The sequence below is a fragment of the Netta rufina genome (assembly GCF_964035555.1).
Source record: "Netta rufina genome assembly, chromosome: 25".
In the NCBI taxonomy this organism is placed as follows: Eukaryota; Metazoa; Chordata; class Aves; order Anseriformes; family Anatidae; genus Netta; species Netta rufina.
Window position 1 is genome coordinate 6,495,875 of NC_140149.1, and position 12,464 is coordinate 6,508,338.

The 12,464-nt window shown below is 52.6% G+C and overlaps 1 protein-coding gene across 6 annotated transcripts in view; it reads right to left on the reverse strand.

Annotated features, from left to right (window-relative positions):
• The window catches only part of CADM1 (cell adhesion molecule 1), a 176,407-nt gene extending 166,603 nt beyond the window's left edge, over positions 1-9,804 (reverse strand). For all 6 annotated transcript variants that reach the window (XM_084301496.1, XM_084301495.1, XM_084301498.1 and 3 more), the window contains exon 1: positions 9,674-9,804. In XM_084301496.1, the coding sequence (XP_084157622.1) occupies positions 9,674-9,788 (115 nt within the window). In that variant the 5' untranslated portion in view covers positions 9,789-9,804. The remainder of the gene's footprint in view (positions 1-9,673) is intronic.
• Positions 9,805-12,464: the final 2,660 nt, after the last annotated feature.

Sequence of the window (12,464 nt, forward strand, 5' to 3'; positions counted from 1 at the left end):
CCTATCTATCCCACTTTAATCCTTGCTTTTATTTAAAAAAAAAAAAGTGCAACTACACTTGACAGGCAAAGAAGCAGTAACTGGCAGGTTCGGCTTCAGTAGAGTTGATTAACATGTGTACATTCTACTAAAGATTATATGGAATGATTAAGACCTTTAAATCAAACTAAAAATTGTTTAAGTGGGCAGAGCTCAAAAACCTGAGCATAGGAGTCATTTTCAGTAGTTCTGCCTACTAGGTTAATGAGAAATATCCATTTCAGAGCCACCCTCAGACCAGAAGCTGAGCATGGAGGAAGAACAGTGCTTAAGTGCGATATGGCAGAAAACAAAAGTCATGCAATCATCACCTTATACATCCTCTCCTAATGACACAGCATAAGTCTTCATTTGAGAAGCAGTTAAGCTATTAGAAAATTAAGTTCACAAGTGAAAAATTCAAACGACAAAGGAAAATTATACTCTGTTTTTACACACCCAGAAGAACCTTTCCACACACCCAGACTTCAACAGTGACTAAGAACAAGAAGCTGGAACAAGTTAAATGGGTTCTGCCTTATTCCCACCATGAGCTGCTGTAAGCGTTTACAACGGACAGATTAGGAGCATGCTGTATCAATACGGGTACCGACGCCAAGCCACAGAGCTTTCTGCCAAATCACACTGCTCCCGGCAGGGATCTCTGCTCCTCTCCTCCACCCACACACACCGAGCCCGCGCATCCTCTTCTGTTCCACCGTCCATATCCAGAAGCACAATCACTTCTCTCACATAACAGAGGGTATTACTTTGCAGAAGAGCAAAGGAAATACCAGCTCACTCAGCAGGATGCCCTATTACAACCAAACTACACCCACTGCTCAACTGCAAATCAAAATGTTTCCGCACATCAATTTAATTTGACCCCCTGTTGGTTAATATGTGCTAAGGAACTGGGCGTAGTTTCTGCGGACTCCGCACAGCATGGTAAAAAACTAGGGTGGTAAAAAAAAAAAAAATTAATCTGCTTAGAGAACGAGTTTCTGTTAAATGACCTAGATTCTCACTGTCACCACAAAAGCACTTCCTATGATAAGAAAGGGTTTTGCTTTGCTTTGTTCCTGCTGCACCCATCCCAAAAAAGCACGCTTACTCCAAACAGGTTCAACTAACCCAATCGCTTCTCCCTCTTCACACCTGAGTTTGACAAAAATGACCATCACTGACAAACATTCACAGTTTTGATGTTTGGTAACCAACTATCCACCTGACTCCAGAAGCCCAAGCCAAACAGTCGTCATGAAATGGTACCAAAACAGCATCATTCCGGATCTCAATATGAAGCAATGTAATGAAGTTATCCAGAAATCTTCCCCCAATTAAGGCAGGAAATGGGATCTGGGCATAAGCGTTTCTAACAAGCTGCTGACAGCAAGAACAACGCAGCATACTTTCTTGTTGAAGTTGCTCACAGGTACACAGCAGTGACTACCCTCAATTCAGCTAGGAGGAGCACCTACTTTACACAGGCTGGGGAAAGCACGAAGGGCAGCTCACAAGAGCTTCTCTGCTCCTGCTGAAGTCTTTTCCTTCTGACTTCATAACCTAAGTACACGTAAACTAACATGGATAAAGATATCAAAGAGGCAAGTAGTGGGAGTACAAATGAATAGCCCATGTTTAGAAGCAAAATAACTTAGAATCCAAATTAGAAAAACAAACAAACAAAGAAAGAAACAACAACAACAAAAAAAAAAAAAAACACTAGAGCAGTAAGTCTCTAAATGAGAATATTTTAGGTCTTCATTATAATGAAACCAGTGAGAATTAGATGTGACCCTCCAAACAACCTAACTATGCAAATCTGTCCAGGGTTTTCGTGTTTGTCCTGGTTTATGCAACAACAACTTTGCTTAGGTTTACCCAACACAACCTCACCGCATCATTGGATTATCTGTGGCATAACAAAAAACCTTACTTCAAGCAATGTTTTAAAAGAACTGATGAGTATCTTTTAGAGCAGTATTCCCAAAAGCAAGCCATCTTATCTGCAATGTCCAGCAAGAACTTGGGAATCACTTTCTGCTTTAGGAAAGTTTAAAAAAAAAATAAATACTTGTCGTTCTTCTACAAACCTCGACCAACTAATCCGTACGTAATGCTTGAGCAAACACAACTGTGTACCCAAAGGCAATTATAGCTTTACAACTGTACGGTAAGTGACAGTTTTGATGTTATGGAGCACAGCAAACATTAGGAACTGGGATGGATGTCCACATGCCTCCAGCAGGCACAGTAGATGGTACAAGAGACAATTGTGGCTGAAGAAGAAAAATCTTTGCAGGTAAGCCATACCCAAGAGCCAGCAGCTTTTCTCCCCTGTTTGACCCAGCCGAGCAATTTCATTGCCTTTCAATGGACAAAGAGCAGCTGTTGCCCAAAAGTTATCCCATGCCCCACTGTGGCAGCAGGGCAGGGAAGCGAACGCCTTTCAATAAAGCCGTGTACGTTTGCCAAGGTCGCAGATGTCTCGGTGTCACAGAACACATTTCAGAAGAGCACTACTGCAATAAAACGCATGAAGTGAAAGTGCTGTCTCTGCAATTAGAGCTGGAGACGAGCGTTCCTCTTCTCAGGTACGACATAAAGGCCAGGAGGGCACGACACCCCTTTCTTTTAGCGCGTTAGCCCAGAGCTGATGCATAACACTCAGAGCACACAAGGAAAGTTTTCTTTCTAGCCTAATTTTAGTAGAGCCCTACTTCACTATAACCCCAGCTCCAAAGCTGAACATCACCAGTATTTAGAAGTGTTCTGAGAGGGAAGCTGCCAGGCAGCCTCATTTAAAAACAGAGAGGCAGCAACAAGCAGTTTCTCATGCTTGATCCGATTACTCTGATCTCTCTTTTGATGCTGCAGACTCACTCGTATTTCTATTACTGAACGGGGGGAGCAAGGGAAAGGGGGGAATGTCACTTTGCTGCTTGGTGCTTCTTTCTCCCTCATCACACTCCCAAGGAGGGATACATGCTATGGTAACTGGCACAAAGTGGATGCAAGAACTGGAAGCCACGGCAACCTCGGACCTCTCCTGCTACCGCCTGCCAAGTCCTGCTTTGGTTTCATGCTGTCCATGAGAAGATCACATCCACAGCTGGCACACCGCTTTAAGAAAGGTGTGCCTCCGCATCAAATTTTGAGATCTCTCAGGTCCAAGCTCACGAAAGTTGTCGTGTTGTGGATTAGCACTTGAGTGCACCTTTGTGAATGGAAGAAAACCACTCGAGTCCACCTCAGAGACGATCAACTCGTGATGCTTTGCGATAGCTTGGGGAATACAGTAACACTTCCATTCTGGCTGCAGACCTTTGAAGAGATTATAAATCAGATTCGGTTGCTCACAAACTGTTAAAAAAGGGCAAAACAAGATCAAAGAGGTTCATCCACAGCCGTAACCCAAACCCAGTGTTTTATATAGCCAGCGCTTGACAAGAGCCCGTGTAACTTCAGGAGGCGACGTGTCAGGTTTGTGGATCTCCTCGGCTCCACCAGCTCCATTTGCACCTCTACCACCACTCAGGTGGTCCAGAGACCACCACTGCCCACGGTGCCTCGCCTCCAGGAGCTCCCCTGCCTGCAGGGGATTAACAGCCCACGCTTCAACTCCTCACCCCAGATAAGCGCCCACGCTCTGCATGTCAGCAGTGCAGAGCTCGCATAGTTATGCTGCAAAACCAGAGGGAACATGCAAGCTGCCTTCACCCTGATGCGAGTAACACGCTGGCACTGCCTCAAGCTCTGTACACGAAATGCCTGCCTCCTCCCAGATCTGGCTGGGGAGCCGGCACCCGGCACCTGGTGGTCAGCAGCAGATCACCGTCCTGCAGGAAACCCAAGGGGAATGAACCGCACAGTCCCACACCCTCCCTAAAAGCCAGCGAGGGCTTGCCTATGCCCTCCGGCAGCTTAATCCTGTACACGGCACCAGACACTGTTAATGTAATTGTCAAATGCATTTTTCAAAGAGTTCCCTCACTTTCAAGATGCTGAACATACAAGAGATAAGAGAAGTTCACTGTCATGTAAGCTAATCAGTACCTGAACCTTCTCGGAGAAAACCATTTGAGCAAAACGTTCAACTACAGTTTCTTGCTATTAAGCTTCCTTTGCTTCACCAAGGAGTCTGGAAAATGTAGTAGCAGCCACGGACTTTTGCTGTCTGTCCTAGTGAAGAATCGGGCCAGTAATATAAATTGTTTAGGGCAAACACTTCACAGCTGGTCTTGGCAGGGAAAGTACGTTTCTAACACAACTATTCCCCAGCAGTGCCAAACATACACCTGCATTTTAAAGGAATGCCTGTCATCTCCTACAGCTCAGAGCCCATCGTCTCCTCAACAATTACATTTCCCTCATATTGTCACTAACAGAAGGGAAGGGGCTGACACCGACTTCAGTGATCTGGCAAAACCCACAGAAATATTAACTGCTGCTGCTTTAGAAGTTACAAAAAAAGCCAAGCCCTGGCCATGAACACCGTTTCCATCTACCCTTCAGAGAAAGCCGCTTATGCAACTCCCGATCACAGCACTGCAATCCCCAGAGGCTGAAGCTACCCACACATGCCCTGGGAAGGTAAAAATATAAACCAGGGAAAACAACACAGCACCTCCAGATAGGAATGACAGCAAACAGACACCAAGATGCACAAGCATTTCCAGTGACAAAAGAAAAATTAAGCTGAACAATCTCTTTAGTTTTCATGTTAAGACAGCCCTTGAAAGTTTTATATTTCTGAGCAGAGATGTGCTTAAATACCATTTTAAATACCATTTACCTCTATACTAGTATCTTAACAGGGTGTCAGTTGTTATAGTAGCACCACCTTGAGATATCCATTAGGGTTTGATGTTATTACTCAAAATTTTAAACTACAGAAGAACATAATCCACTCAAACTGAACTGTAGAGTAGAAATATCATGCTGGCCACACAGGGCCGTCACTGATTTCAACTAATTACACATGCAGGCCAGTAGGAGTTCCTACCACAGCCCAGGTAAGTGTTTTAAATAAAACAGAAAAGCCACTCAGCACGTTCAGCAGGTAAACACCAACTATGACAACGTTGCTGTTCAGGTACTGTTATCACTCACGATAATACACGCTGAACAGATGAATGAGATTAACCCCAAAGTCCGATTTCCAAAGTCCCATCCAGCACTCTTAGAACAGCTCCCTAACAGCTAACTCCTTTGCCATACAAAGACTTAAGACGCAGCCCAATGTGCAGCATGACAGGAAAACCAACAAGATCACCAGGTAACAAATACACGAGGAAAGACGGGGAAAAAAAGCTTATTCTGGGGGAAAAAAAGCCAAGAGAAACCAGGCAGATTCTGTTCACGAGCAGACAAACATCAGAAGAGGAGCCAGCTGCCACGTGCATCGCTTGCACTCGGGCTCTTTGCGCTTGCAAACCAAGGAACCAAGCACCCAAACGCAGGGGCAGGGCTCGACCATGACCAGCCACGAGCTGGGAGCAGTGGGATCAGACACTGCACACCAGCGCGTGGCCCAGCTGCCGAGCTCTGTTGTGAAATACTCCCCTTCCAATTACTACATTTTTGATTGAAGCCTCGCGGTATCTTTTTTTCAGACATGCAAAAATAGCCTCTTCCACCAGCATTCTCCCCTGGTGCCTGGTCGTGAAGCCAAGCGCACCAAAGCTTCCAAGCCAGCACTGGACGACCTTCAAAGAGCTCTGTGGTGGAGCTCCCGTTAACCACAACAGCAGCTGCTAGCTGCAGCATGCAATTAAATCGCCAGGGAAGTAACTGATTTATGAAACTTAAACAAGTACATACCACTCGTAATTACAACATTCCAGCTAGGGTCTCTTCTTCATTGCAGGTTTCCAAACAAAGTCTCTTTATTTAATGCCAGTGGGTTTGTGCCACTAGAGAACAGCACACAGTATTCCTCAGAGGAACAAATACAACTTTTTTAATGTCGCATCCCATTTCTCAGAAGAGATACAGATTACACGTCCGGCTTTGCTTGTACTCTCAAACCGCTGCATAAGTATTTACTTACTGGCTGAATTCCAGCTGCAGTGAATGCTGCAGACTTACAGCTTGCATTACATTTAAAGCTTCTGAAGTCTGTTAAAATCATATCTCCCTGAACCACAGAAAGCAACTTCATTTTTTTGGATATGCAGAGCCCCTGTATTCAAGACAGGAGTACTGCTACACTGTCAAAAAAAAGGCACCAGTTGTTAAAATCCCTTTTAAAATTATGACAATAATCTCTAGAAAAGCTGGCGCTGAACAGAAACGCCAGAAAAATCTGCCTACATGCAGTATCAGAAAGCTATTTTGTAAAGTAGGTTTTTGAGCAAACATGTTATTAGGAGCATTTAAACAGTCATTTCAAAGAGAGAGCAGACCTAGCCTAAAACAAATGCTTTATTCTGGGTGGCCCCGGGCAGACAGAGGGCGAGGAAGCCGACCCATCCCTTCTTAGCCAGGCGACGGGGCAGAGCCCCGGTCCGCACGCCTCTGCCCCCCCGAACACGCACTGGGCTCTGGCACAGACCTGAGGAAGCAACGCCAAGCCATCTTCAGTTACTGAGTCAGGGCTGTTTGATTACAAAGCCTTCTTTATTTACACACCCAGAAGAGACAGAGTGAAATACAAGCAAGGAAAACAGCGAAGCAACATCAACAGACCAGAGACTGATAAGGACGGGCGCGCGCAGGAGGAGCGCGTCTCCTCCTCCCGGCCTCAGGTGCACCCCAGCCACCTCTGCAGAGGGAACCGCCAGCAGCCCCTGCTCTTGCCAAGGCATATCGCGACGTCCAGTGCATATCGTGACATCCAGCGCTGCCAGTAATAAACCCAACAGGTGTCCATCGGGCCAAAGGTGCGAGGAACTGCCCCCTCTTGTGTGTAGATCCTGCACAGAGCAGAGCCGACTCCCCACGAGGCTTCCCATCCTTGGAAATCACAGGAGGCTCCTTGGCAGTGGTTTCTCAGCCAGATTGTCGTGCTTATAAACCTGTGCCCAACTGCCTACATGCAAGACAAATGAGCCCAAGCTGCAATCCAGATGGATTACTTTATTTACCAGCCTCTTCCTTGCAATTTTCCTCAAGTGTTTGCATTTCATGCAGAACACAACCAGAACGTCAGTGTATTTTCCAATGCAAGAGCCCAGCCAAGTCTCAGCAAAACCGTTGCAGATCAGAAGCTTTGTCTTGCTTGCACACAAAAGCTCCTTAGAAACTGACTCCGTATTTACAAAGGAGCAAAGGTCTTCCCCTGGCCTATTGCATTCGGGGCTTGTTTCACGTTGGCAGATGCCGCAGCGTGCAGTTGTGACCGCTGCTTGTCCCGAGGCGCACCCGCAGCACCCTCGTGTCAGCACAGCCGTCGCACCCAGCACCACGACCGGGCTTCGGAGCGATGCTGGCACCGCTCCTCTGAACGCCTCCCGCGGCTTCGGCTGGGAAGTTATTCTTTCTAAACTGCCGCGCAACATGGCTGTGCGCCGCCAGGCAGCTGCCGTGCTCCAGCGCTGACTGCATCTCAGCCTTAGCCGAAACCATCCCTCAGCTCTCGTCCTACTTCGCAGGGGTGTTACAAAGTTTAATTCACTGTAAAGCACCGCGATCAGATCAAAAGGTGCTGCAGAAATGCACGGATTCGTCTCCAGGTACCAGCTCGGTTTAAACAGAGCCCTAGCGTTGCCTATCACCAGCCCAACCACCCGAGCTCCAGGCGGGCAGGGAAGCGATGGCAGCAGACTCCAACGCGCGCTCCAGCTCGCAGGATGCTGCTGCACCACGGTACAGCACGGGGCTGGTGTTCCTCGCGTGGCAAGCGGTACGGAGACACGGCGACAGCGGGCAGCAATCACTGCCAGACACCGACTGCCACACCGCTGGGTTTGTCTTCCAGGAGTACTGAAGCTAACAAACTAGTAGCTTTTAAAAGACAGGGGAGAAACGGAAGGAAATATCAAAAAAAAAAAAAAAAAAAAAAAAAAAACAGAAGTCTTCAGCGTTAAGAAGTTTTGTCTGAAATACATTAAAGCAGGACTTTTAGGATGTTATCCTTTATTCGCGACAGAGCGCTGGCATCACCAGGTAGTTATCTTCTACCAACAGCATCGCCATCTCGGTTCGTACCGTGCAGTGCCTTTCGCTATCGGAAAACATCGAGTGCACACGTCAGGCACCGGCATCGAGCTGCAGCACCCAGCCCCGGCTCGTTCCTTCCCAACGGCTCCTGCTCCAACGGTCTGAAGCGGGCTGCTACGGCCGCCAGCGGGGCTCCGGCAACCAGGCTCGTGCTGCTGTGACACCGCACGAGCCCCTGGCTAAAAGCGGCCCTTAAAAACGATTTGAAACGCGAGGGAAGATGTTGGGAGGCAGACGGCAACACAAAGAGCGAGCGGAGTTATCCCCCAGCAGGGCTTTTGTTTTTATTTCAGGCTGGTTGAAGTAGAAGCTCCCCACAGGTCAGACCAACAGACAATTCCCTGCGTGTGGAGCTGAACCGAGCGCGGATCCCACAAAACCCACCTCCGCGCAAGCCCTCCGAAAAAACTACGAGGACAGCGCGTTAATCACATAAACATCTGGGCGGCTGCTGCCGAGCCGTGCCGGAGCGACACAAGTGTTTCCCCAGCTCCTAATAAAAAGGGGCTGCCACCGACGGCTCCTTTCCACCCCCGACAGGCTCCGGGGGCCGCAGGGCAGCCGGAACGGAGAAAATCGCGGGGACGGGGCCGACCCCCGGGGCCCGTAGCGGTGCCCCCCGTCGGGCTGAGCCCCCGGCGCCGGGAGCGGGCAGAGCGCGGCCGTGAATAAAGCTCTTTGTTCGGCCGCGCTGCCCGCGCCTTCGCCCCCCCCCCCCCCTCCCCTCTTCTCCGTATCAGCGAAACGCAACAGATCGCTCAATGGCTCGCTTGTTTCGCCGCCTGGTCCCGGGCAAGGCACGCCAGCTCCGCTCGGCGCGGCAGCCGCTAAATGGAGCCTTGTGCGGGCACCGGGCGGCCCCGACGGGCTGCCCCGACGGGCACCGGCACGGCCCTGCTGCAAAGGACCGGGTCGGACCGGGTCGGGCTGGGCTTCCCCTGGGGCAGCGGGGGCTCGGGGCTCCGGGGCAGCCCCGCTCCGGTGCCGCCCGCTCAGCCCAAAGCCGCCGGGACGGGGCGGACAGACAGACAGACGGAGGGAAGGAAGGACGGACAGACGGAGTTGCACGCCGCTGCCAACAGGTCGGCGGCCGCCCGGCGAGCCCCCCCCGCGGCCAGCAGCCGCTGCCATGGAAACCGGCACCGAGCCGCCGCCGCCGCGCCCGCCCCGCGCCGCCCAACGCCCCCCGGCGGAGCGGGCAGCCCCGGGGGCGCCGCCACCACCGCTCCGAGCCCCGGGGGGGGGGGCTCCGCGGGCACCGCCCGCACCCAACGGGAGCCTCCGCACGGCGCCGCTCCCCCCCCTCTCTCGCTGGACGGACGAACAGACGGATAGACGGACAGACGGGGGGCCCGCTGCCCCCCACCCGCCCCGCAGCCCCGCGGCGCCCCCCCGCGGACGGTGCGCGCCGGGTCCAGCCCCGGGGGGTTTTGGTGGTGGGGAGGATAAACGGGGGATAAGGGGGGGGGGGTCCGGTGCAGCGCCCTACCTCTGGGGATGACGGCGGCGGCCGAGAGCAGCAGCAGCAGCGGCGGCAGCGGCAGGAGGCGGCCCGGGGGGGCGCGGCGGGGCGCGGGGCCGCGGGGCTGGGCGCGAGCCGCCATCGCCGGCACCTGCTCGGCTCTGCGCCCCGGCCGGCACCTAGCGACCGCGCGCACCGCTAATGAGATGCGGCCGCGTCACGGCGCGGGGAGGGGCAGCGCCACGGCCTCGCTCCGCCCCGACGGGGGGGGCAGAAGGGAAGAGGAGGGGGGGGGGGACGCGGCCCGGTGCCCCCCCCCCCCGGCGGCGGAAAAACGGGAGGAGGGCGGGAGCCCCCCCCCCCCTCTCTCCGCTTCGGGGATGGGAAGGGAAAGCAGCGGTGGGGCGTGGGGGGCGGGCGGCGCCGCTCGCGACACGCGTGGGGGTGTCGCGACACGCGTGGGTGGGGCCGCGACACGCGTGGGAGCCCACACACGCACACTCCGCGGCCGCCCACCCTCGCCGACCCCACGCATCGCGCACCCCACGCGTGTCGCAGCCCCGCCCCGCCGCGTGTCGCCCACCCGCGCCCCCCCCGGGGGCCGCCGCGGCCGGAGCCGGCAGCCGGGCCGCTGGAGGCGATGTTGAGCCTCCCAGCGGCCGCGGGAGAGGCGCGGCGAGGCCGGGCGAGCCCCGGCGAGCACGGAGCGAGCCCGGCGGCAGCCCCCGGACCGGCAGCCCCGGCACCCGCTACCCCCTGCCCGGTGCCCGGTACCCGACGGCCGCCCACCCGGGGGTCTCGGCACCCCGCAGCGGGCAGCTCGGAGCCGGCAGCGGGCTCGGAGCGACCGGGGAAGGGGAGCCGGGCCCCAGCCTCCGATCCTGAAGCACCGTGGGCCTGCACGGGCAATGCCGGGGGGGGGCGGAGGGGCCGTCGGGTGGTGCTGCCGCCGCTAGCAGGGTTATTCCGCACTAAGCTGGGCGCAGGTGAGTTGTCTGCCCAACTTTATCAGCACGTCCCTGCTGAGCCCGCAGCTGAAACGGCTCCAGGCGGGCGTTGGGTCCCAGCGCAGGGCTGGGGGGAGCCCCCACCCGCAGGCTGCCCCCACCCCGGAGCGGTGCCCCGTGCCCCTCCCGAGCTGCCAAGCATCTTCGCCCTGGAGAGATGGCAAGTGCCACGTACGCGGAGTTTCAGGCTACCCTGCTCATCACGATTGTGCGACTAAGCCGGATTTATCCTCCAGCTTAGAAGAAAGCGTTTGTCTTTGTCCACGACGCTAAATTCCCTTCCCTCCAGAAGGACTTTAGCACTGGTAAACAGCTTGGGCTTGAGAGACTTTGCATAGCGGCTCCATTTGCCTCTGTGTCATCAGGCACCAGATTATCTTGTTTGTCTATTTTTAATTACATGTTTTAGACCCTTTTGTACAATATTGTGCATTATGACCTACTGCTGCTCAAACATCAAATTGGAAGACAACCCATATTAAGTAAAAAGGTTTATAATAATTTAAGTATTCATAGGGTGCAGAACAATAAGTAGTAGGAAATACAATTTGCATAATAAATATCAATATCACAACAGCTAAAACAAACCATGACAAATTATCTGCTGCTAAATGACCAGGAGATTATAGAATGCAAATTGCAAATCCTGAACTCTAGGAAATGACTTCCGTAACCTGCAACGTCTCGTTCAGCAGACAAAAAGGGACTCGAGATGCACTAAAACTGGCTGTGTTCCTGCTGGAAACATCTTATTGCATTCCATTATGCATCAACTTTAATTTCAAGAGGAAAACGATTTCCTCTGTCCTGGAAGCTTAGCCTCAGATTATTTGTCACAGTGTGTTTAGCAGTTATGATATTGAAGCGTGAGCCCCATTGGCAGTGATTGAAAGCTGTATTAAATCAGCGAGGGCTCAACTTGCAGGCAGCGAGAGACAGCAGCTCGCTAATATGGGAGTGGTAGCAGGAGCAAGGGAAGGGGAGAGGAGAGAAAGGTCTGATGAAGGTTGACCTGACCCACAAATATAGCTGATATAATTGTTGGCATTACATGACAAGGTTGCTCCCGAAGTGACACATCCCACTGACAAGCAGCCACTCATTCTTGAGACTCGCTGTGACCTGTCTCTCATGGGAAGCAGCCAGGAGCCACAGAACGATGGAAAAACCAGTCTGTTCCTGCTCCAGAAGCGAGGCTGAGCTCAGGCTACGGCCCTCGGGGTTGTGAAGGCCTGTCGGCATCCGTGCAGCACGTGGCACCAGGGAGAACCTGGGGGCCCGGGGTAGCAAAGCACCAGAGGGAACAGCCCCTGCTCCCTGCTGCTTTGGCTGCTTTAGGGTCCCCCTTGCACGGCTGAGCTGGTGTAGCACAGCCCCCAGTTGCCCCCAGCGAGGTGCTTTGGTTTTCCCTCGTTGCATAGTGTGGGGGTGCTGTACATGTTGGTGTTGTGGGCAGAAATGCTGCAGCACCCCGTAACCAAAGCCCCTCTGGGCTTCAGAGGTATGCGGGTGGAGGATCACGTTTCACATCTCGTCTCTGGGTGGTAGGGGTTACGAGCAGCAGGAATTTCGCACAGGAACCTTTCCTGTGCCACTTGTGGCAATCCTTCAGATTCATCATTCCTGCCCCTCCCGCCCCCCAGCAATTTAGCACATCTCAAAGACCAGATGGTGTTTTTGCATTTTAAAACTGATAATCAATTGTTTGTTAATTCAGTTTTTAAGTCAAGAGCAGAAATAAACTTAAAAATGAGAATTGCAATCTGTGGCATACTTCTGGAGAAAGAGCCAAACCCCCTGTTTCAAACACG